The sequence below is a fragment of the Grammomys surdaster genome, unplaced genomic scaffold (genome assembly GCF_004785775.1).
Source record: "Grammomys surdaster isolate TR1022 unplaced genomic scaffold, NIH_TR_1.0 63, whole genome shotgun sequence".
Taxonomy (NCBI): Eukaryota; Metazoa; Chordata; class Mammalia; order Rodentia; family Muridae; genus Grammomys; species Grammomys surdaster.
In genome coordinates, this window is record NW_021604565.1 from 16,102,148 (window position 1) to 16,129,497 (window position 27,350).

General features: G+C 36.2%; 1 protein-coding gene across 1 annotated transcript in view; it reads left to right on the forward strand.

Annotated features, from left to right (window-relative positions):
• Positions 1-27,350, forward strand: part of Rims2 (regulating synaptic membrane exocytosis 2) — a 463,872-nt gene that overhangs the window by 133,984 nt on the left and 302,538 nt on the right. Inside the window, exon 6 of the mRNA XM_028767117.1 lies at positions 5,584-5,894. Within this exon, the coding sequence (XP_028622950.1) occupies positions 5,584-5,894 (311 nt within the window). The remainder of the gene's footprint in view (positions 1-5,583; positions 5,895-27,350) is intronic.

Sequence of the window (27,350 nt, forward strand, 5' to 3'; positions counted from 1 at the left end):
ATACATATACATATACATATACATATACATATACATATACATATACACCTGTGTGTCTGTGTGTGCTTTTTAGCTTCCTCTCTGGCTTCTTCAGTAACTTTCCAAGTGTTTTTATAGTTTCTCTATGTGTATTTCCTATTTGATTTCTACTTTTATCCCACCAAATTCTTATCAGATACAAGAAATGATTTTGATCTTTTTAAAAATGTAAGCCTTTCTTTATGATCTAAGATTTGATATTTATTTTTTTTCTTTCTTAGTTTAGAATCAACAGGTAACACAATTGCTAGGCGCAGAAACTAGCATCCTACTTTTGTAAGCTATTCTGTGTTAAATCCTGCGGTGGTGGACCTGCCACCTGTATGGGGGAGGGGGTGGGGGTGGGGGTGGCTTTGGGGATGGGGTGGGGGTGGAGGTGGGACCTCCGACTACCTACTTTCATATTTTGTATAGAATCAGACAGCCTTACTAAATAATTACTATATGCCAGGCACTGTGCATGGAGCTGGTGAAGAAGGTCAATAGGTGTAAATTTCACTGTGAATTTTAAAGGAGAGAAAATAAGCAAACAAATTACCACAAATATTGCCTGTACTTCACTTATGGGTGCTCGAAAAGGACCCCGCTCATGTAAATATTGTGGCTGCATGCTCTCTTCAGTCCAAAAAGGAGTATCCTTCTCCTGCCTCTCCTCTTTTCTCCCACCTGGAAGGCCCGACTACTCACCCAATGACTGGTTCCTTGAAAACTTTATTCATTAAGGGAAGATTCTGCCACATCTCACTTTTTGTGTCCAATAAAAAATACTTTTCTCTCAAATATAAACTGAGTATAACTATTACCATTCTGTAATTTATAAAGTACAGAGTACACCTAGCACCCAGTCCATCATTTTTGTCAATTAAATAAAACACTCTGTTATCTATCCTAACTTAAAAAAGGCTTATAAATCCATATGTTATGTCCTGGTTTAGTTTGTGTAGTATCTGAAAGCTATAATGAAAATTACAATGACCTCTTTGAAAGCCTTAATACTTGAGAACATACGCCAGTATACTAACTTTGAAAATCCACCCTAGCAAAATTGAGGAGATAACTTATAGGTATTTGCCCAAATACCTCTAAATTCTTCCCATTATGAGGCCCAGATAATGGGAGTTTCTGGGTCCTGCCACTGTCCTTTGCGCCCTCACTCTTCTCTAACAGCATCCGACGGGAAAGCATCAGCGGACTTGTGGTGAGCGGGGTCCTTTCCAAGCACCCGTAAGTGAAGTACAGGCAATATTTGTGGTAATTTGCTTATTTTCTCTCCTTTAAAATTCACAGTGAAATTTACACCTATTGACCTTCTTCACCAGCTCCATGCACAGTGCCTGGCATATAGTAATTATTTAGTAAGGCTGTCTGATTCTATAAAAATATGAATTAATTTTAATAGTTATTTTCTCATGTACATAAATTGGAATTTTATGTTCTGAATAACGTTTTATTGTAAATTACAACTTTCATCAGGTTTGCCTATGAATACTGAATATAGTGTCATAATTTTAGTAGAATAAATATTGTGCTGACATCTGACTTGTAGAAAAAGCTATTAGTAGTGTTTTCCAGTTTCTGTGGTCTAATATGCCTGTGATTTCAGGCCAGCCCACCTTTCTTCGTGGAATGTGGAGTTGGGAGTTCTCGTGACCTGCTGAATGGTGCTCAGACTGTGTAATACTCCAGTGAAATATTGCGCCAGCAATACATTTTTAATAGATCACATATTTACAAAGATTGGAAATTCTTTAAGGCCATGCTATCAACTAAAATGAAAAATTAAAAATAAATCCTTGTAGCTCAATGTAGTAGTGATCACATAGGTTTAAGGTTTCACTTAGGTTCACAGAGTTATTATTATTATTAATTTTATTATTTTCTGTTCTTTGATCTTCAAGCTCCACCCCCATCTTAGGAGCTTTAATCTTAGCAGCACAGTCAGAGTATATAGTAAGCTGATTATGGTGTGAGCTATTCTTTCTGATTTTGTTCCTTAAAAGGACATAATGAAGCGTTGGACTTCATGACTGAACTGAGGTGGCTGACAAACCAGGTAGCTTCAAAAGCTCGCTTGCTTTCTCTGTCTCTGACTGTCTCTCTTGTTTCTGTTTCTCTTCCTTTCCCTTCCTCCCTTTCTTTTGGCAATAATATATTTATACATGTATGTCTTGTGTCTGCATTCATCATCTAACTGTGCTTTCTCATCCTCCCTGACCCCTACTCCTTTCCTCCTTTCCCTACTGCCCCCTCTTGCATAGTCCACCCCTTTCTCTCTTTCTCCTAATGCCCCTACATCCTCCTTATTTTCTTATTTGATTTTTTATTTTTTGAGTAAGGTCTCATGCAGCCCAGGCCTAGCCTGGGTTCACACTCTGTCTGAAGCCAAGGCTCGCCTTAGCTCTGATCCTCCATCCTCCATCTCCTAAGTGCTGGGATTGTAGAATGCACTGACACTCAGTTTAGGTTACTTTTTAAATGAGCTGTCTTTGGAGTTTTCTACATTAAGGATACTTCCCATCTGTCTCCATTACACTGCACTGGGATTCTTTTGCTGTAGTTCTTTCAAGCAAACATCTTGAATATATATTAGTTCTGTTTTTTTTTTTTTTGAGAGGTTAATATAGGATGTTAGTTTTTAATTGATGTGTCTTATTCCAAATACTGTTAAATTTTAGAGTTCTTTAACAGATTATCATTCCAATAGGGATAGTAATTTGTTTAAAATAAGAAAGTTGAAATGCAGATTTTATTTGTTGGTGTGGAGAGTTTAACTCAGTGATAGAGAATTTGCCTGGCAAGTGCTGTGGTTTGGCTCCCAGCAACAGTTTTTCGTTTATTTTTAAAGTACATACCATTTAAAAGAGATCTGTAGGTACCTTCATCTGTCACAGGTCATATCTTGGTTATCATTTGTATATGATTTGATTTGTAACTTGATTGATGCATTTGGATATATTTATATTGATATTCATAGCATTAATAGAAAATGAAATTTGAACTGTGGAGCTTGTTTATAAATATTGAGTGAGATCACAGGGTTTTTGGTAAAAATACTTATTTACTTAAAAAATAAACTTGACATATATTGACGTTACTGATGAGTAGCCTCTTTGGGAATTGATGCGCGGACATCTTGGTTTTATAGTACCGCATGCCTCATGCTTTCTTCAGGATTACTTCAGATGACTTCAAGCTAGTAAGCATTTAGATCATAGTAGTCTATGACTTATATGTTCTTATTATGCTAGTAGAAGATGGAGCCTTTGTTTCCAACAAAAAAAAGTGAATTTAGAACTGAATAAAGGAATTTATTTCCCATGCAATGATAGAACAAAGATCATAATCATAGTAAACTATACAAATTATACAGATAATATAAACTGCTTAAGTGGAATATAAGCAAATCATTTAAATGATATTTTACACAAACATCCTTATCTCAGTGAAAAGCCCCAGGTTGGATGCAGTGATGGACAGTTATCTTTTGAGCTTACTTCTGCTTTGTTGTTAATTGCTATGCAGAACAGGGCTTTCTTTTACTATAATCATCTATGTTGTTGTAAGTCATTTAAATATGAAAAAAATCAAGAAACATGAAGTTTGTATGAGAGTCAGCGTAAGCATGTGATCAGTACTTGTTTTAAATATGTGATTACCTTGCATTTCATGAACATATAGATTATTTATTTATTTATTTATTCTTAGAATTTTTTGTTAACCAAAAGAAGATTTTTGAGATGAGAAAAGGTTTTTCTGGCCACATAGCCAATAATGTCCTTAGGTTACTGAATCTGAAGAAAGTATTTACATTACAAATGAAGCACAGGATGGCTATCATCATGGTTGGGAGGAGGGGAAGAAAAGGACATGACTGTCTGATTGTACAGTTTATAATTCAAATTTGTACGAACGCTTTCAAGTTCTATTTGGGAACATTTTGAAGATAGTTAATAATACTGAATATTATTTAATCGTGAAGATGGCTCAATTAATAAAAATCAAGTATATCTTGTATTTTTTGGAAATATTTTGATTGATGTACATTTCTTGTATCAGGTACTTTGACTATATTTACTCCTGTCTGCTTTCTGCTTTACTCTCTGTTCTCTCTAACTCCCCTTAGACCTCACCTTTTTGTCTGTCTATCTATCATCTATCTATCTATCTATCTATCTATCCATCCATCTATCATCTATCTATCTATCTATCTATCTATCTATCTATCTATCTATCTATCTACCATCTATCTACCAATCATCTGTCTACCATCTGTCTGTCTGTTCTCAGTCCGTCCATCTGTCTGTCTGTCTACCTACCTACCATGCGCCATATTCACTCTCTTTCCTGTTTTCCCTCCTGCCCACTCTTCCATGCCTTCCCACGGCATTAGTATCTGTTCCACCGCTTTCCCCATCCCTAAATACAGAGTCAGCATATGAGAGAATGTGTGTAACATTTTTCTTTCTGTGTCTGGTTTGTGTCACAACATAGAGATCTCCTGCTGCTTTTGTTTTCCTGCGCACATCATGATTATTGTTTATTGGTGAATAAGATTCAGTTGTGTATATTTACCACATATATCTAGTCATCTCTTGATGGATGTCTAGGTTAGATATGTTGGCTGTTGTGAATAGTACAAAAATCACTGTAGACATGAAGGTAAAAGAATCTAATATAGCATTATAAATTATGATCAATTAATAGGTTTTAGTGAAATTAGTAGTGTTCTTAGGGTTTTTTTTGTCATTAGAAATTACTTAAGGGGCTGGAGAGATGGCTGAGTGGTTAAGAGCACTGACTGCTCTTCCAGAGGTCCTGAGTTCAATTCCCAGCAACCACATGGTGGCTCACAACCATCTATAATGGGATCTGATGCCCTTTTCTGGTGTGTCTGAAGAGAGAGAGCAAGAGTGTACTCACATACATAAAATAAATAAATAAATCTTTAAAAAAAAGAAATTAATTAAAATAAATAAAACTTTTTAAAAAAGGATATAATATAGTTGGTGGTAGACAATTTTACCCTAATATTAACAGTTAATTTACTGGAAATGTATTATACAACAGATATTTTATGAATTATTTCTATTTTTAAAAACAATATAAGAAAATAAGTCTATTATTTTACCTCTCTCCTTTGTTTGTTAAGGAAACTGTGTTTTATATGTTTCAAGGTCTAATACCTTGCTGAAGGTTTTACTTTCCTATTTTAGAGATACATTTAAAATTGACTATCTCCCAAATTCATTCTCTGTTTACTATGTCATGCTTCTAACTAAATAAATATAATTACAGAATATAAACAAAAAATTGTCATTTTTGATGTGGGTTTTTATGTCAGTGTAATTTTATTATAATCATCCTTTAAAAATTAAAGGATGAATTATTTAATTTATAGCAGCAATTAATCCTGATTTTATTTTAACTTGAGATGTATAACCATGTAATTTCTTGTTGGCTTGAATTTCCTCTTCTTTTGTTTGCCTTTAATTTTTCACTATGTAGGGAGACTAATTTCTTTCTTTTTTTATGTCGTTGGTACAGGTTATGTGGGTGTGTAATTTGTGCCGAAAGCAACAAGAAATCCTCACTAAATCAGGAGCATGGTTTTATAACAGTGGGTCTAATACACCGCAGCAGCCCGATCAAAAGGTTCTTCGAGGGCTTCGAAATGAGGAAGCCCCTCAGGAGAAGAAGGCAAAGCTACATGAGCAGCCCCAGTTCCAAGGACCCTCAGGTGACTTGTCAGTACCTGCAGTTGAGAAAGGTCGCGCTCATGGGCTCACAAGACAGGATTCTATTAAAAATGGATCAGGAATGAAGCACCAGATTGCCAGTGACATGCCTTCAGACAGGTAAACATTTTGTTTCATCGCTAGGTACAGTTTGTTTGTTTGTTTGTTTGTTTATGTTGGGTTTCTCGCCATCCACCTTTTTGTGGGTCTGGCAATTGAACTTGGGTCATCAGGCTTGTGTGGCATATGCCTTCTCCTGCTGAGCCACCTTATTGACCCAAATATAGTATTCATAATACTCATTCCCGGCAGAAATAAAAAATATGAAATGTTTTGCCTTTGATTCAGTCTAAAGATATAAAGTTTCTAAAATAAATAGAGGAAAACATTTTGACTCTAAAGTGAGCAATGATTTTGTTAGAATCAATGATTTTCTTAGGAACTACTGAATCAATAGCAAATCAGACATCATCAAAGTAAAAATTGATGTTGATTAAGTGTTATATCCATATTTTTATAAGTCTTTTATATGATGTTCAGGATTTGAGATATGTCTGGTATAAAGTATTAATGTTTTATATATGCAAGATTATAGAAAAGATTTTCCAGAATGAAGAAATGAATTTAAATAGGACATCTTTTGTTGCTGTTGTAAATTGCAGCCTTCCTACTGGATGTATCCGTTTTTTACTGTAGTCTTTCTTGAGTAAAGGCAGAAGCTATTTCTTATGTTTCATAAGCATTTATATATTTTCTTTGGTGAACAGTGTGAACCTTTATTTTTTTATACTTTTGTAGTAAATTGTAAAAGTGGTTTGTATTCTTTTAAAAGCTATATGCATTACAACTGTTTCATTTGAAATTTTTTAAATATAATTTGATCATGTGTAGGCTCTTGTACAGGGCTTCACGGTGTAGCTCTAGCTGGCCTGGAGCTCACTGTGGAGTCCTGGCTGGCTTTAAGCTCTGTACTCTCACAGCTCTGCTTCCTAGGCCCCCCGACCTTTGCCACCACACCATTCTTATCTATCTTGTGATGAACACAATTTTTACTTTGATGATGTTTGGTTTGCTATTGATTCAGTAGTTCCTAAGAAAATCATTGATTCTAACAAAATCATTGCTGACTTTAGAGTCAAAATGTTTTCCTCTATTTCTTTTAGAAACTTTATATCTTTAGCCTGAATCAAAGGCAGAAACCTGTTCTTTAGTATTTTCTTTTGTGGTGCTGGGGATTGAGCACAGTAGTCATGCAGAGCAGGTGCACTTCCACGGAGCTGTCTCCAAATCCTTTCCTCTAAACTTTCTTTTAGAAATTCTGTACTTTCATATTTTATAGTTATACACATGATCCACTTTTGGTTAAAATTTAATGATTAAAAAGGAAAAACTTCCAATGTATATTTCTTTGGAGGTCTGAAAATGTAGCTGTTACACCACCATTTGTCACACAGATGAATCTTCTTTAACTGAGTTACCTTTGTTCTTCTGTCCAGAATTGGTGGTCAACATCTGAGTTGGCCTCACACAGACTCTTCTAGTTCAAGATCTATTTCTAGGCCAAGCCACATTGTTCTGACTGCTAAAGACTTACAGCGCCTTCAGGCAAGGCAGTGCTAGGTGTCTAGCTCTGTTTTAAAGCTGTTACAGTCATTGGAATGTTAGGATCATGTTATAAGTACAATTTAGAATAATTTCCCCATAATCTCATGACATTTTACTTAATTTACATAGAAAGTCCTCTGCCATTTCTGAATAGTAGAAATAGTATGAGACACATAGGGTTGGATTCTTAATTTTTCCATTTAGTTCATAGTTTTTAATTGAGAAATTGACTATTTAAATTTCAAGTGATTACTGATGGGGAAAGACCTTATAATTACTTTTAAATTTGAATTCTACCAATTTTAGTTATTTTCCTCCCTCCATCCTATTTTTGGTTGTTGTTATTTACTTATTTATTTAAAGTGACAAGTCAAAGTAGTGGTGTACTGTATTTTTAGTGTACAACATGGACTTCGGCATATAAAAATTGCGGAATGGGCGAATAAAGCTATTTAACAGATAAATTACATCACATATTTTTCTGGTGAGAAGATTTGAAGGCTACCGTGTTTTTTGTACCCATCATGATGTTCAATAGAGCTCTTTGATTGTTATGTATTAACTATACATATTAATAGGTTTCAGTGTGACATATTCAGGTATGCAAACAGCATGAATTTTCCTCTTTTGTGCTTTTTCTTTGTGGTTCAGAAGTTAGTCTAGAAGGGTGCTTTTGTTCTTGAGTGTAATTTTCTTTCTCTCAGTTGTAGAGTCTTGCTTTTTGGACATTATGAAAATGGTCTTTTGATTATAATAAGGCATTTTGAAATGATAGCAATATGTTATGATCATAAAGAAAAGAACTAAGGGGAAGTATGTTAATAAAACATTTTATACGTGGATTTTATTCTTTTCCTCATTTTGATTTTGATATTATTGCATTACTATTATTATTATTAATTATTATTATTATTTTTCAGATAGGGTTTCTTTACATAGTCCTGGCTGTCCTGGAACTCATTCTGTAGACTAGGCTGGCCTTCAACTCCAAAATCTTTCTGCCTCTGCCTGGAATTAAAGTGTGGCTTTATTTTGATTTTTTAAATTTCCATTTTACATCTTTCTATATTGCTCATCTCTTGAGACTTTATTGATATATATAAATCCATTAGTTAACTTCAATCATCTAGAGTTTTGATTTGCTGGGTTACTGGAAGGTGTGTCTGCTGACAACTGGGTGGTTATTGCTGTGAAGGAACTAGCAGCTCCAGGGATGAGCAAACCGGAGCTGGAAACACAGTGACCAGGTCCCTAGGGAGCACGCTAGAGAGAATGGTCTGAAGGACACCAGCTGAGACCAGGCAGGAACATGATGGTTAAGCCGGAAGCCAGGCAGACACTCCATTGTAATACTTCCCGCTACAATCTCTAAGCATACTGATGTAGTTATTTTAAAAATCATTTTGTTCTTTTAGTCATTACTAAAGCTGTGAATGGTTGACACATCATACTTACATATTAGAGCAATTTCATCTTGTTTTTCTGTGTTTTTTTTGCCAGTAGCATTTTATTTTTATATCTTCTATTGTTTTTCTTGTTAGTCATTCAGGCTAATTTCAAGTTAAAGAACTATCTTTAGCATTTCTTGTAGAGCCTTTCCCACTGAAATCTGGGACTGCCTTTATCTTTCTACTTCTAAATGACAGCTTTGCTAGGTATAGTATTTTTTTGTTGTCAGTTTTCTCATTCAGTTCTATAAGAATCCCACTCCTCTCCTGTTCTGTAAGGTTCCTGGTGAGAAGTCTGCTGTCAGGACATGTTAATGCATTGCTTTTCTCCCCTTCTTTCTATCTTGAGAATCTCCTGTCTTCCATGTTTGAGAGCATGGCTATAATATATTTTGGAGTAGACGCAATTGAACTGAATCTAGCTATTGGTCTTTGATCTTCCTGTCCCTGTATCTTTTCTGGGGGTTAGGCCTAAGTTTTCTGATTGTTTGCTTAATACAGATTCTTCTTCTTTCGGCAGTATCTAGTCTCTCTTTAACCACAACAACCCAGTATTTTAATGCTGCCTCAAAACTTCTGTGCACATATTTAATTTCTTGTTTCCTTTCTTCCTCCTCCATCTGTGTGCTCTTGACTAGTGTGTCTTTCTTCCTCTTCCATCTGTGTGCTCTTGACTAGTGTGTCTTTCTTCCTCCTCCATCTGTGTGCTCTTGACTAGTGTGTCTTTGGGCTTGTTCTTTGCTCAGATTTACTCTTGATCTTAATGTCCTTTTTGGGTATGTTTTAAAATTCTCTAGTATATTTTTTTCAGGTGTAAGATTTCTGTTTGATTTTTAAGCATTGTCTACATTTTTGTTTTGTGTTAGAATTTTGAATTAGTTCTTTGTGTTCTGTAAGCTCGTGGTTTCTTTAAAACAGCTATTAGAGCTCCATTCAGGAGTTCACGTGTTTTTAGTATCTTGTCTTGTTTTGACTGTCAGTCAATCTCAACTAAAACGTTTTTCATGTTTGTTGGTATTTGAGCTCATTCACACATTGAAGAATCCGGCACTTTCAATTCTGCAGATTTTGTGCTTATCTTTGCAAGACTTCTAAGCAGGGTTTTTACTCCTTCTGGATTTGTAGCATTTGACATCACCCTAAGTCCAGATTTGTCAGGAGTCTACAGAATGTGTGTGAATTTTCATCTGTAAGAGTCAAGTGCAATCTGCTAGTGTCAGACGTGGTGGCCAAAGGAATAATTTTTATGAACACTGATACTGTTTCAGTACTAGGCAGTGATTCAAATACAGTTTTCTTCCAAATCAACAGTTGGTAATTTCAGTATGAACTGGGGAACACCCGAAAAGTTGTCCCTGTAGGCCTCTTTCTGGATCCGGGGTAGGCACAGAGATCCTGTCTACAGTTATTAACCTTGTGGTGGAATGCTGCCTGACTGGGCTAACCTGCTACAGAGGGACATATTTCAGTCTCCTGTGTCATGAGGGTTAACACTCGCTTGCATTTTCCTCCACTAGGCAGTTATTTTATTTTATTTTATTTTATTTTATTTTATTTTATTTTATTTTATTTTATTTTCCGTGCTGTACTAATTGAACTCCTGTGAAGAAAGAAGTGGGCACCAATACCACAACCCTGTATCATATTCCTAATCCAAAGCCCATTGAGACCAGCAGTACTGAGGTTGGACTAAGGCCCACAGTACTACAAGCTGCCTACTGCTGAGGTATACTCATGACCCAGACGAGTTATCCTAGCCCAAGATCACAGCTGCCAGTGGGTGGTGTTGGAATAGAATCTGATGGACTAGGGCTTAGGGTATTTTTCTGCCACTGTAGGTGTTATAGGGACTATAGTCTTGGGTAATGGCCTGGTATTAGGGGCTTTGGGATCTTCCCAGGGTAGGTTTTGCCAGCCTGGTACTGAGGTCCAGAAAACTGCCTTGTGCTTCTTACCTGACTTTTCAGTGGATGGAGTCTTGTTCCACATGGTTTCAGAGACTCAGTGGTTAAGTACTTATCGTAGAGTATGGATTATGGGGCTGTGCTTGGAACTGGACCATAGTAGCCTTGGTGCAGACTTTTCAGTCCAAGATCTGGCATTAATTGCTCATTTCTCCTTGGAGTTTGGGGAGGAGTTATATGGTTCACTTTTTCTTCCCTTCTGCAGAGGCGCATCTTTTATTTTACTAAGCGCTGTAGTTAGCCTCTACAGTGGTTTGAGTAAGAATGGCCCCTGTATGCGCATGTATTTGAATGCTTAGTCATCAGTGAGTGGTACTTCTTGAGAAGAAACAGGAGGTGTGGCCTTGTTGGAGTAGGCATGGCCTTATTAGAGAAAGCGTGTCACTGGGAGTCAGATTTGAGGTTCAAACCCCATATTGTCAGGCCTAGTATCTCCTCTGTCTCGTCCTGTGCATGAACGTCCTGGTGGTGAACTCTACATCTCCAGCACCAGGTCAGCCTGTGTGCCACCATCCTTCCCACCATGATGATAATGGACTAAATCTCTTGCACTAGTGCTTCTCAACCTTCCTAATGCTGTGCCCTTTGAAATGGTTCCTCATGTTGTGATCCCAACCATAATGTATTTTGTTGCTACATCATAGCTGTCATTTTGCTACTGTTATGAATCATGATGTAAATCCCTGTGTTTTCTGATAGTCTTAGGTGACAGCTATGAATGGGGGATTTGACCCCCTGGTTGAAAATCACTGTCTTAAACTATAAGCAAGCCCATATAACTCTTTGATATGAGTTGCTGTGGTTATGGTGCCTCTTCACAGCAGGAGAACACTGATACATGCCTTTGGTAGCTTCTAGGAAGATCCTTTGCTATGTGAATAGCTGGTCCCATTGAGGAATACTTGGTCTGAGAGATAACCTCGGGGTGTTAGTGCCATTTTGTTCCACCTCCTGCTTGCTCTATTTCATCTGGCTGGTTTCATTGAAATTTTATTTGGCACCAAAACGTTTAAGACATACTGTAAAACTGGATAAAAAGTAATTTTTCTTCATAATCATACTTTGAACAGTAGTGCTTTTAACATATTCAGAGATGTATTTATACAGTGCTGACACTGAGCCTAGAGCAAACTAGTTGCATTTAGAATTTGCCAAATAGAATTTATGTGGTTTAAGGAATATGTATCTCATTTCTATGAGCTTTCTGAAGAAACTGTGGCATAGTGCTCATGAATTTTATTTAAACTGGTTATCATAAATAATGTAGGGAGAAAAAAGTGTGAACATAATAGAATCAAATAAAAAAGATAGTTTTTTTATATTTTTAATTTTTTTTTACATTGAACTATAAGAGATAAAACTCTGATTGCCTCAAGAGAAAGAAGAATCGTAACAACTTGGAAGCAAATGTGCCCTCTAAACTTTATGCCTGGATAAGTCTTCCTTTGCCCTCTACATTATCTAACAAAACAAAAGGGTAGTTGTCTTAGTTTCACTTCATGGTGCTGTGGTAAAAATCCTTGACAAAAGCAACACAACGAGAAAGTTTATTTCAGATCACAGTTTGTGGTTATCGCTATTGCCATGGTGGTGGGGCCACACAGTGAACTGTGAAGGACACATGGCGTCCTCAGCCACTACACAGAGCTCTGAAGTTCTGTGTCCAGTTCACTCTCTCTTTTTCATAACATTCAGGATATCAGTCTAGGGAAATGATGTCATCTACAGTGGACAGGACTTCCACCTCAGCCTAATCATGGCAATCTCCAAGAGATATATAGACTCCTGACTCTTAGGCAATTTATGTCTTGTCAACTAGATATCATCTCGATAATTGTGATTAACCACCACAACAAGAGTGGCTATGTGTTTGGTCTTAATTTGGGTGAATTATACCCATTCAATAAATGGTTTATATGATGAATGAGTGAAAACTCTTGTACTGTCCTTAATGTTACTGATGCCCTCTCTGCCTAGTCTTGGTCTTTTATTGACAGAATTAACCGTCAGTAAACTTGAAGATAATTGGCATGCTCTTATATAGCCAATGCCATATGACTTGTTTTAAGTTTAACAATGTGATATGAATTCTGAAAGACAGAGTCTTTTAAAAAGAAAATTGTATATATCGACACATCTACAACAGTACGTGTGCATGTGTGTATTTCTATACCCATGAAGTCTCATCAGCATGACTGCCTAAACAAGACCTAAACCAAGGATGACACCACTACTAACATGAAAAAAGGAAGTCGCCTGGAGTCTCAACACTAGTCAAAGAACCACGGCAACTAAGGCATTCTAAGGGGAGAACAGTTTTTTCCCAGAAAATAGCCCTCAAACTGATTATTCAATACGGAAATCACATATATAGGAATTTTATATGGACTGAGCAGGTTGTATTTAGGTGTGGATATATATATATATATATATATATATATATATATATATATATATATGCGCTAATATATTATATATGCAAATACACACACATACTCTTAAGGAAAAAGAGGCCACGAGTCTGAGAAGAGAGAGTACATGAGTAGATGGAAAGGGTTGGAAAGGATGGGATAATGATGTAATTATATTTTATTTTCAAACAATAAAAAATGATGTCTAGTAAGTTACAATAATGAATGTGATCTAATAGAAGTCTCCATGCTCATGCACATGCAGTGGTCAAAAGTAGATGTCAGGGGCCTTCTTCAGTTGCTGTCTGTCTTCCTTTCTGAGACTGGACCTGGAGCTTACTGATTGCCTGGGATGGCCAGTGAGCTCCAGGGATCTACCTGCTTCTGCCTTCTTAGTGCTATGGTTGCAGGTCACACTGGCTTTATATAAGAATGCTGGGCACTAAACCAAGGATAGCATGCTTGTGTGGTGGGCACTCAACCGATCATCTCCCCAACTCCTAATTGAAGTATTTTAAATGCGCTGTGTGTGTGTGTGTGTGTTTGTGTGTGTGTATATCAGGTTTTATGCGTGTATGTATATCTATGTATTTATACACAAATAAACCTGATTCCTATGCTCAGTAGAATTATTTTCAAATTTCATTCACCTAACTGACCTACAAAGATAATTAAATATGTGTCAGAGGACTTTTTTAGGTTACTTTGGCATCCTGCATAGGTTGATAATTTGTTCTATGTTTTAACTGTTTTGTTAAGGATTGCATTAAAATGAACTGCTGTGAGTTTGAAAAATCTCCACTCTACTTGCAGTTCCTGCCATGATTTTATCCTGAGTAGGATATGTGTGTAGTGAACACAGTTCACAGCTAAAGTATAGCCAAAACCACACCATCTTTCCCTGACTTTTAGTACACAGTGAACATTTTCCTTTTAAGGGTACTTCTTTTTTCTTTTAGGGGTATGCATATATTTTATTTGCCCCGTATCCTACCTAGTTCTTGAAAACTGATATTTAAATTCCAAGGGTTGTTGTTGTTGTTGTTGTTGTTGTGCATGCAAACACGAGACCATCGGCTCCACTAGCCCGTAAGGTAATGAAATTAAAAAATTAAATGAATGCTTGTTAATACCTAGATATCGAAATTTTCTTCTATAATGTAAAAGAAGACTTAAAATAAACAGATTGAATGGTGCAAGTCTTGTGTGTTTTGTTATAACTGTATTCCTAGTTTCTTGCACAGAAGTTGGCACTGTCACTCCTTGGGTAGTTACTGAGAGACTTAGCTGTGAAAACACAGTTGATGTCCTTGGTAACACATGGTCCCATGTAGACATGTTACTAGCAGTGAGATGCAGTAGGAATATAAACCCTGCTGTTTGAAATCTAGACAAATGTCTTGGCACTTATTTGATAGTGGACATATATAAAAGTACTTTAGAAATGGCTATATGCTTGGAGTTTGAAAACTGCACGTCACAATTGGCCTTGCCTGTAGAACGTAAAAACCATCCTACCTAAAAAGGGTGTTTATATTTCAGAGATAAGAGTTCAATTTCCTAACTTACTTATATATTAGAATTTTGTGTTAGTCTTGCTTTTACAGTATTAAGTGTACTTTAATTTTGACATTTAAAAAATTTTTTCGTTTTCTTTAGAGGTTGGCTAAAAATTGAAGTAACACACAAAACCTACATATTTTTAATAAAAATAAATATTTTTATGTGTAGGCCTAAACAATACAAATAAAAATATTTTATCAGTGAGCATTAATTTCAAAATGACTTAGTATTGTTGATGTTGCTATAACTTTGATAAAGCTTCTCTGATGGGTGCCAGAGACACGGCTCAGCAGTTAAGATCATTTGCTGCCTTTCCAAATGACCTGATTTGGACCCAGCAACCACGTAGTAACTTACAAACATCTGGACCTCTGGCCTTCACAGATCACAGACACACATGCAAACAAAACTCCCATACTAAAACAACTTCACTAGGACGGGTTTGAAATGTTTTAAAATTATGTTCTCTTAATTGTTTAACTTCTTTGTGTCAGTCTGAGTTGTTGGGAATTTTTTCATCTGCTTCCAATGTGTGCTTCTTCTCTTCATTATGTTTCCTCATTCTGTATACTTACTCCATCCTCAAGCCAGTCGGGTCATTCTGACCCATGACCACTCTTACTATTTTGGACTGCATATTTTTGTAAATATAATAATATATGAATATCTATCTATCTATCCATCCATCCATCTATCTTTAAATAGATAATATGTGATAAGATTCTGTTTTCGTATTTTTACCCCTTAACAAATATGGTGATCATTCCTTATATTTATGAGAAGTGTGTTTTATCATAACTTTTAGTCAATGTGTCTTTATTTAGTCTCTCAGTATTAATAGTACTAATTATTTTATGTCTCAAATAATATAATAAATAATCATGCACATATGTACTTAATTTTGCATGGGTAAATTTTTAGGATAAACTTAATTCCCATAATTATAATCATTTAGTTAAAAAGATACGTAAATGTTGTTGAAAACTTTTATAGGCATTGTCAATTTTCTCTGTATTAAGTATGTACAGAGTTTTTCATTTTGACTAATGTTTAGTAGAAGTTTTACTTCATAATTCTTTAGCTAATAAAATGTAATGGAACTTTTGATTTTTATCAATCTGCCAGTCAAAATTGAGATAGCATTATATATTAGTAATTTTTTATTGAGTAAAGTTGAACATTTCTGCATATATCTAAGAACATTTAAAATTTTTTTTAAATTTTGAACTGATTGTTTTTATCTTTCTTCTGAATTTTTGATATTAATTGCAGTGTATTTTAAATAATCTCTACTTATATTGTAGAAAGAAACCTCTTGTGGGATTGATTATATTTTTGGTTTTCATTCTGTGTAATGAATGATACAAACTTAGTGTCTCCAGACAACTTAGATTTATTAGCTTGCAGTTTGTGGGTCAAAGTTAAGGTGTAGGTTAACTAGGTCCTCTGTTCAGGGTCCCAGCAGGCTGAACTCAGTGTTTTTGTTAAACGGCTGTGACGTCATCTGGTGCTCAAGCTCTCTTCCTCTCGGTGTCAGCAGAAGTCATTGCCTTGCATTTATCTGGTTTACATGGGAGAATGTCAGCCATCAGACACTCTGTGTTTCCAGCTGTGCTGGTGTTAACAGCCTGGAAGTTCTTCTTCTTCAAAGCCTATATGAGTGTCTTTGCTGCTTGACATTTCTGACTTCTGTTTCTGACACCAAAACCATTTTAAAGGCTAGCATGACTGATTTTCCTGGAATAGTCTCTTTTGATTACCTTAGAGCTGACTTAGGGGGTCAATAATTACATCTGTAAAATCACTTCCCTTTTGTTATATAATGTGATCTAATCATGGGCATGATTCGTTTTCATATACCTGCCCACACTCAAGGGACAGATGGTCCTAGGTGTATGACCTCCACCCCCAGGTCATGGGAAGTGCTTGAGACTTAATTACAAAGAGTGCCTGTCCCCAGTTTATTGTTAGCGTTTGATTTTGTGTATATTATTCTTTTCCTGACACATCAGTGTCATAATGGGATATAATTTTTTCTTTCATGACCCTTGATTCTTTTCTTGGGAAATGGAGATATCATTTACTTGACAAAAAAATTAATCTTTTCTTTTTTTTTAAAGATTTATTTATTTTATGTATATGAGTACACCATTGCTCTCTTCAGACACACCAGAATAGGGCCTCAGGCCCCATTACAAATGGTTGTGAGCCACCATATGGTTGCTGGGAATTGAACTCAGGACCTCTGGAAGAACAGTTGGTGCTCTTAACAGCTGAGGCATCTCTCCAGCCCCCTAATTTTTTCAAACTATATAACTGAGTGAATGTAACATATCTTTGATCACATACAATCATTGCCATTGTCTAATGTGAGGATATTTCAATGGCCTGAAACATAAACCCTGAATTAATTAGCTGTCTTCTTCTCTCCTCAACCCTCCAGTGGCCATTAATCTATTTCTTGTTCTATGGTTTTGCCTGTTACGGACATTTTGTAAAACTGGAGTCATGAACTATGTGGCTTATATTTATTTCTGACTCTAATTCAGCCTATCCTTTTCTAGGATTTGTTCACTCTGGTAATTCACTCATTCTTACGGCCACAGAGTGATTCACTGTATGGCCCCACATCTAGTTAACTTGCTCACCAGTGAAAGGCTCTCAGCTGTTTATGTTGTCACAGTCGTCTTTCCTATGATGAGTGGTGCTGCTATTAACACTTTTAAGTTTCTGTGTAGACATATGTTTTCAGTTCTCTTTATGTATAATAGTCTCAGTGAATGCAAATTGGTCTTGTTTGCATTTCTATAATGTTGAACATTTTTCTTATGATTATTGGCTATTTATGCTTATTATTTTGATGATTTTTAGTTAAGTACTTTATTAAGGTTATTTAAAAACCCTCTTTACCAAAATTAAAACACAGTCCCAAGATTTCTAAATATGATATCATTAAATTGTAAAATAATGACTTATGTGAAATTTCTATCAGTGTGGCAGTAGGTACAGCCTTTTAAAATATGATCATCCCACTGTTTTATACTTTTTACTGGGTGATAAATATTTTTCTTCTACTGGCTTTAGATACTTATTCATAACACTGTCTTATATGCAAGATTATATTTATAACATTCAGTTTTGTCTGTTAATCTTCTGTACAAACATAATCTCTAGATATTTAAAAAAAGCAATCTGAGCTGTTAGATGTTGAAAGCAATGAAACTTGGCAGCATAAATTTTAGTAATATCTTAGTTATCTGTCTTCTAATATGTATTGGAGGATGTAGTGAATTCATAGATAGTTGTCTGTCTTCTAATGTGTATTGAAGGATGTAGTGAGTGAACTGGGAAGATCCTGAGGAGTGGGGAATGTTTTATTTCCACAAATAATACTTTCCCATTTATGTATTGAATGTGTTAGCATTAGATAAAAAGGAAAAAGGAAAACAGTAATTAAAATAGAATTGAAGGATGAATTTGTCTTTTGTGAGACAAGCTTTCTCTATAAGCCCTGGCTGTCGTGGACCTTACTCTCTAGACCAGGCTGGCCTCAAACTCACAGATCTGCCTGCCTCTGCCTGCCAAGTACTGGGATTCAAAGCATGCCCCACCATCTTCAGACCTTTATAAATATATTTATAGCTCTGATAAAGAGAATGACTTCAGCTTGTTAATAAACCTGTACTTACCGTTTTTGCCAGCAGATGGCAAAAGTGCACCGGAAAATGATTTGCAGTTCAGAGTTGTTTCAGCCAAGCTGTCAACTGCAGAGATGGCTTAGAGCTCAGAGAAGGACGTGGAGTGTGTTTACAGTTGTGATTTTGAAAAGTAAAGCCACCGCCTGTTCATAGTCAATGCTGGTATTTATCTCTAAATATGTGTCTCTAGTTCTAAGGTTTTTTATGTGCCAAATTTATATTCACAAGTACAAGTTTTATACTTGCCTCAAACATTAAACTCTTGAGTATCGAGTGTTCAGTCCTTCTGGAGTGTTAGTTTCCTGTGTTCTCTGGCCAAGCAGACAGCACTGTCAGGTGTCTCGCATCTCAAGTATGAGTGATGAAATCTCATTTTCTAAACTTTTTCCTGTTGCCTGTCATAATTCATTTATTTGTGATTTTGGTCTCTTAAATCACAGGAATGTCTTTTACACCCAACCTTTCATTTTCAGTGGAGGTCTGTCACTGGTTTTGTTTGGACATCAGCTTATCTTGTTTTCTTCCCAGACTCTTACTTTTTAGTGAATGTTTGCATTGTACTTTGTTTCCAGTAAAGATATGGAAAAGTCCTTTTTGATGCTTCCCAATTTTTAAAAATGAAATATAATCATTTCTCCCTTTCTCTTTCCTCCCTCCAGCTCCCTCTTGTGTACCCCTCAGTTGCTCCCTCTTGAAGTCATCCTCTTTCCCTTTAGTTGCTATTGTTATGCCTACCCAAGCATGTATAAATGCCTGAATGTAAATACAGAGTCTGCTTAGTGTTGCTTGTATATAGTTAAAAGTTTTAATCCTTAGCTTTTAAGTAGACTTTCTCACTGAGATTGCTTATTTTAGTTGGGATAATGCATAGGATGTTGGAACTACGGACTTGTGCGTCTGAGGGCACAGAACTCTAGGGGGCACCCGTTACTTTGATATGAGTTTTGCAGCCGGAGGTTTGTATTTCTATGGGCCTGGTTACAGCTGTGAAAAGGAATCAAGATAGAGGAAGTGGAAAATGGAAATGTAAGGAATGGGGCACATTAACAGTTTTAAAGAGAGAGCTGGAAAAGGCCTTACTTAACATCTGTACTTGAAGGGAGTTAGGAAGCAAGTCTGCAAAGCTGTGTTTGCAGGAAGGCCGCTCCAGGCAGTGCCAAGATGAAGTCAGGATTGTGCTTTGATGTGTCTATTTTTTTTTAAATAAATTTAAAGCACAGTCCTAATGTCCGTACTTATACAAAAATCTGTTCACATCCAGCTGGAATTCTATTTTAGTTTATAAAGATACTTTTAAATTGATTTATTCCTTATTCCATGAGAGTTTCATAGAACCCTATGTTTTGAGCAAATCTACATTCATTTTTTAGTCTTCATCTCCTCTTGTATTCTCTCACCACTTTCCATCCCAACTTTACGTGTGCTTGAAAAGAAATAAAAATGAAAACCTGAGTCCACTAAGTGCTGCCTGTGTGTCCATGGGCTTACACCATCCGCTGGAGCATGGGGAGATTTCAGGGGCCACATTTCTGACGAAAACTGACTCTTCCTTGGCAGCATCATCCACAAGCTCCTTAACTAAGGTGTGGCTTCATGAGCTCTCCCCCAATCCCCCATTCATGGTAGGGTTTTGGCTGGTTTGATCTTGTGTAGGACCTGTGCACACTGTTGCAGCTGCTGTCAGTTCATGTGTGCAATGGTCAGGACATTCTTCTTTGTTGGTGACATCCACTCCATTTATCTCTTGGAATCTTTCTGTCCCTCCCTCTGCAGTGATCACTGCGCCTTGTGGGGAGGTTCTGTTTTAAAGTCATCAATACTGTCTTTGTTGAAGCACTTGCCAATGCTTCTGTTAAATTATTTTACTGAACATTGAACTATTTTAAGGGTATAGTGTCCTTCATACATTTGTGTGAATTCATACTTAGGTTTTAGAAATAATAGATATTCATTGACTATCAGTTGCATTATGGAATGAATGGAAGTAAATTTTAAAGCTGAAAATAATAGATTCTCAAGTATTTTTTAGTTTTATTATTACTGTTATTTACTGTTTTTGAGGCAAGGTTTTGCTGTGTATCCCAGGCTGGCCTTGTATTTGCAGTTCTCCTGCCTCTGTTTCAAGACTGCTGGGGTTAGTGTCAGACACCACCACACCTGGCTTTTCCATACTTTTTATATGTTACAATTATCCTTTATTTCAAAAATTTAATTATTCAAAGATTAAAATGATTTTCTCTTATTTAGCTTTATTTTTCAGTAATATTTTTTAAAGATTCTTTTGTCATATCTAAGAACATGTTAATGCTCATTAAAGTTCATAAAGATCTTTACAAGTTTGATACCTAGTATCCTTTCTTTGAAACTTGCAATGTAGATGGAGCATTAGCATCATAGCATCATTTCATAGAGCTCCTGCCTGCTTGTTTGTCAGTTTTAGCATCGCCTTAATGAATTTGATGGACTAGCATCTGTGTTCTCTGTTCTCATAGCTGTGCTTAGGTAGTTTATTTTGGTTTGATCTGGCTATTAAAATGTTGTGCTATCAATATAATTATGATATATCATTTAAATATGATATAGTTTCTCATTCTTGGTAGCATCTAAGGTGCTGGAGAGATGGCTCAGCTGTTAATATATTTTGCTACTATATTTTGAAGACTGGAGTTCAGATTCCAGCACTCATGTTGGGTAGTTCACGAATGGCTGTAACTCCAGGACCAGAGGTCCAGTTTCCTCGTTTGGCCTTCACGGACACCTGCATGCACACATGGAAAACACTCATTCACAAGTACAATTTTAAATATGCATTCTTATGTGGACAGTGTAGTGTATGATTTTCATCTTCCAAGAAGCTTTTGTGTGATGGGAACAGTGCACAGTAGTTGTTAGACTGACCGGAAGGTCCCAGGGAAACTACTGTAGCAAATACTACTTCCACGACTGTGTCCTCGGCTCCCTGGACTGTGGCTCACAGCTGCATTTGGTTACACAACTAGCGTGGAGGCTTTTGAAGAAGTGGACAACAATAGAAGGTTTATAAAGATGTGGAAACTAAAGTCTAATCCACAGTGTCATGTATAACTCCAAGGTGTTTCTGGCAGCAGTCACAAATGCTGCACTGTGCAACTGCACTGCAGCCTTGGTTCTGAACACATGATGTGTGTGTGTGCACTGTGCACTGCCCACTGCATATGCTGTCACATTGTACCACACAGGCCGACACATATGTGCACTGTGCACTCTGCACAGTGTATGCTGTCACACTGTACCACACAGGCCGACATAGGCAAACATGGCCAGAAAGACCCTGGATCAGATTCAAGACTGTGCTGTGCTGTGGGTTACGGTGATTTTACTGTGCACACAATGCTCCTGCTCTTATAGAAACGTCATAATTTAATACAGAAAACAGAAACTTGTATTTTCTTCATGCTTTTCCTCATCATAGAAGGATCACATGAGTCTATTTTAGGTTCTGTTGTCTTAAAATGCTTTTCCCTAAAAATTTCTCTCTGAGTTATTGACTTGAGTTTCATTTTTTTAAAGCATTAAATGAATTTTATCTTGCCACTTGTCAAAATTTATAACAATTTCTGAAACGGCGCTAAATTTTTGTGCAACATACTTGTGTTCTCAACATGATGGTCCAAAAATCAAGATATTGATTAGCTCTGAAAAACATTGTAAATGTTTTATGCCTTAGTGTATCAAATAACTCAGTCAAGATTTAATTCTTTATGTAAAAACAAATAGGCAATACATTTTATTAGTCTGTACTTTCGCCTTCATTTTTTAAGAAATGGTGAAATTATATATGCCAGAGAATTATTTGAAAATGTTTCTATATGCTTTATTAGCAATACATGGATGATTTGTACATGTATTTTAGATGCCTGTATACCTGGGTGGCATACAGATTTCTTTGGCAAAAAAGGGAAAATTTTAGGAAGTCTTGACTTAGTCTATGATATTTACCTATTTTATTTTTAGTACTAGTTTATGTGGAGTATGTAGGGTCGGTGAAGATGCTCTATACTATAGATAAGTATGATATAATAATATGTAATACTATAATGATATAATAATCTAATATGTCAGCATTAATGGTATACTTATAAAATAAATATGTGAAGTTGAAATCTAAAAAAATATGTAGGACAAAAATAATTTAGAAAAATAGGGAATTAAGTGAATAGATTTAGTGATAGAATCAAGTACAGCAAGTTTGTCTTTACAGATATTTGCTAAAACCTTAATGGCATTTTAATGAAGGAATTTTAAGGACACAGTGGAATGGTATCCAGAGAGTAGGAAAACAAGATTGAACAACCTAAGAAGTTCTTAGGTTATCAGTGTCTCTTCTACCACTCTCAGTTTACTTCACTGTGGTCTTCTAGGGCCTTGTGTTTTGTTAGTCATATTTCCCAATTTAAGGTAGCACTCGAGTAATCTGGGTAAGAACTCCCATTATGATTATTGTACCTCAAGAGTTATCTTTGCATATTCTATAATGTATATATAAATATTATATAATATATACGCACAAATGTATGTATGTATTTCAAACTGCACACATTATATAGTAGTCTTATACTTCAGGAGATTCATTTATGTAGGGATATTAGACTACTGTTGCAGAGTTTTGCATTATAGGCTGGTAGAGTGCACAACGGTCTGTACATCTTGTCACTGTGTTACTATCTATATCCCTTATGTGGCAGAAAAGACTTTGAAAATGTGACCAACGTTATGGGCATTGATTATTCTCAATTATCTGTGTGTGTGCAGTCAACTCTCGTGATTTTAAAAACTCTCCCTGTCTGGATGAAAGAGATTAGGTGGAAGAAGGAGAGAAATCCAAAGTAGGAGAGGCCATGGTACTATTTGAAGATGGGGGAAAGAGGCTTTGAGTCAGTAAAACTACAACCTTTACAGCTTAGATATTGTCTTCAGTTTATGCTACATGGGAGTGCTGATCTCCAGTCACAGGGATGGAGTCTTGCCAGCAACTTTAGTGAACAACAAGTGAATCCTTGGCTAACTCTCCAGCTTTCTTCTTAACCACTGCAGTGTGTTATCTCCCCTCTGTACTGTGGCTGATTGCTCTAACAATAGAAAACAGTCCTTAGTGTGTTTCACTTTTGTTTCCTTTTTTATTTCTTTGTTTTATTCAATATAATAAAAGCCCTCATGATTATAGAGAATCAATGAACTCACATGTCTTCTTAATGATCCATGCAAGACTTCTCTGTAGTCTTCATATGTGGATACAGTTTAATATGTCATAGAGCGTGTATATTTTATTTCATTAGTTCTTTAAAAGATTCCTCTGCCTCTACTCCTAGAGTACTAGTGCTTCATGATTCTTATTATTACATTTCATATTCATTTCTTAATACTTTAATTTTGGGAATTTGGTAGATACGAGGTGATGTTTTGAGTTTAGTCATTATTTATTATTTTTTTGTTGTGGATGTGGTGTGCACATGTGTGTAGGTGGACTAACCAGTGCTTGCATATTTGGAGGTCAGAGGTTAACATCAAAAACTCTCAATTGCTTCTGTTCCTTATTTTATTTTTAAGATTTATTTTATGATTTACTTGTGTCTATGTGTGCACATATTTGTGCAAATGCCTGTGGAGGCCAGAAGAGGACACGGAGTTCTTTGCAGCTGCAGTTACGGTGGTTGTGAGTCACACAATCTGGGGATTGGGAACCAAATTCTCTTCTGGAAGAGCAGCAAACATTCTTTGCCTTGAGCCATCTGTCAATATTACCGCCGTGTTTTTGAGATGGAGTCTCTCACTGAAGTTGGAGCTCACCATTGGCTCGGCTGGATGGGTAATGAGCTCTGGTATCAGCTGGTGTCCACCCACTACCTCACTGTCTACACCTCTCAGTTTTTGTGGGTGCTAGGGATCTTAACCCCTAACTCAGGTCTTGATGCTTAGCTAACAGTCACTTGACTGGCTGAACAATCTCCCCATACCAGGAGTTTGGTTGTAATTTTTACTTTTTTGGTTATATTAAACCTAAGCATTTTTCTTTATACATAGCAGCTATTTGGATTACTGTGACTGTAAATTGAAAATAATGAGCTACCCTTTCTTTCTGTTTATTGTTTGTTGAGCAGACATTTTTATTTTGATATATACTCAAATTCATTTTCTTTTTAGGGTTTTTTTTGTTCCTTTGGCCGTGATTGAGGATTCATTCAAAATCCAGAATACTTTGTAGTTCCAGCTGTTAGCTTTTTAAATGTTTCTTTTTAATTTAATTAAAATATAATTGTACTATTAACCCCTCATCCCTTTCTTCCTTCAACTCCTTTATTTCCTCTCTCCAAGCCTTCTCATTCTCTCTCTCTAATTCATGGCGTTTTTTTCTTTCATTATTATTAGCACATACATGACACACACATGACATAAATACAATCTGCTGAGTTTTATTATTGCTTGTGATGATGGTTTCAGGGTTGACCATTTTGTATTGGATAACAAATTAGGGAGCTCATCTCTGGGAAAGAATAATTCTCCCTCTCTTAGCAATCATTAATTGTCTGAAGGTTTTAGTTTTAGTCTGGGGTTGCCTCCCATGAGGTTTACCCCTCTCATTAGCCTGTCTACTGGCGTTGTCATTGTTTAGGTCTTGTTTATGCAGCAACATTGTTGAGGTATCATGGTTGTAGCTTTTCTGTCATTTTTAGGAAACAATCTGACAGCATACTTTCTGGATATCTTTTACAGTCCTTCTGCCTCTTTTTTTTTTTTTTTAATGTTCCCTGAGCCTTAGGTGCAGGAATTATGTTGAAGATGTATCTGCTGGAGTTGGGCTCCCCTTAATCTGTTGCTCTGTATTATGACCAGTTATGTTTTTTTCTGTGATGGTCTCTATTTGCCGTACAGAGAAGCTTCTCTGATGAGTACTGAGAGTTACATGTTTTAGAGTACAGTGGTGTAGTAGGTGGGAGGCATGATTTTCATCCTGTTGGATGGACCTTAAGTCCCAATTAGATAGATGTTGATTACCATCGAGATATGAATACCATTATTATACCTTTAGGAGTATCTCATGATTGTTGTGTTTTATACGCAGCAAATCTAAACTGACTGCTTTCCTACCTTGGCAGCTGTGCAGCACCTTCTAGTATTACGAAAGCTAGATTTCAGGATGATCGAGCTTGAATCTTCTAAGCCCTATGTCTGCAGTACATGGTGTCTTCAGCAATAGCACCTTCCTTATCATGTCTGCTACTGGGATCTGGCATAGATATGGCAAGCAATTCTAGCTTACCTTTTACATGATGTAAGCTGTTTTCCCAAGGAGTGGCTATTAATTTACCATTTTTGGTCCTACGTAGCTGTGATGGTCACACGGCCCTTGGCCTCCTTTTGAACTTGTATCTATCCTCTTCATCAAGTTATCTACCTGGTGACAGTACCACATTGTGGCTCCCTCTCCATCTTTCCTCCTCTGCTCCTTTTATCTCCTTCTTCTTCAGTTTGTACAGATGACTATGTCATTTATGAATTTTATTTCTTTTTTAAAAATGTATAAATCTTTATTTTCTTTTTACTGATTTGTTTGAAGTCCATGTATAAAGTGATGTGTTCCCTGGTGCTTTCCTGCTGTGTCAGTAAACTTGGCTCTTCTTTGTCTCTTTTGCATACTGTTCACCTTCACGCAGGTCCTCGTCTTCTTGTTCTTTTGCTCTGTCCCGTGTTGATCACCCAATGTCTTCATTGCATCATTGAGTAGAAATGGTGAAAGTGATGTTTTTGCTTTGTTTTAAACTGCCATGTAAATGCATGGATATGCTAGTCAATATAATGTTAGCTATAGATTGTCTTCATAAGTACACTCTACTCTTTTGAGGAAATTCTATTACTATTTTTCTCAGTTTAGTACTGAAAAAAAAAAGCCTGTGGAGTGTTGACAAATGTTTTTTCTGCTTCTTTTAAGATGGTAATATGTTTTCCCTTCTTTAGTCTGCTGAGTTACACTGATCATTTTCGCATGCTGTACTAACCTTGCAGTGCTGGATACAATCTGTTTTGATAGTAATATTCTGTTTATGTATTTCTGTATATGATTTACTAGTATTTTATTAGAGAATTAAAATTTTTATGCTTAAATGCGATATTGGTATGTGGCTTTCTGTCCTTATATCATCACTGGCCTTGTCATTAGAAGAATACTAGCCTTATAAGACAAGTTACCAAATAATAGTTTATCTTTAATGTGCTTCAAAACTTCATGTAGAAGTAATTTTTTCCTATAATTTTTAGCCATTTAACTTGTTCAGGTTACTTATTTTATTGTTGAGTGTGTAGACAGTTTTACAGTTTGGCTTTTGTAAGGTAAGCTAGATAGACGATGCCTCACTAATCGTGTGAACGTATTTTTTTTTAATGATAAGGATAAGCAGGGTACTTAGCCGAAGCAAGTAGATTGCAAGTTTCGGGACCTATGGGATAACTTAGGAAGAATTATCAAAAGACAAGATTTATAGAACTATGAGGAGGGCTGGGATATATAGCTCAGTGATATAGTACTTGCCTAATATGCATGATATCTTGACTTCAGTAGTTTCCTAGTATTTCCATAGGATACTGAATAAGATGGTTTTGATAGTTTGTTCTTCCCCATGTTCACCTCTATCTCAGATATATATTCTATTCTTTCAGTTCACTTTATTATGTGTTGGTGCATTTGATAGCCTGAAGTTGGTTACTGTTGACTTTTTCTGTGTAGAGATATCCAGTCAGAATTACTTTCATTTGTCTTACAGAGATCTTCTTTTCTCTTCCTTCCTTCCTTCCTTCCTTCCTTCCTTCCTTCCTTCCTTCCTTCCTTCCTTCCTTCCTTCCTTCCTCCTTCCTT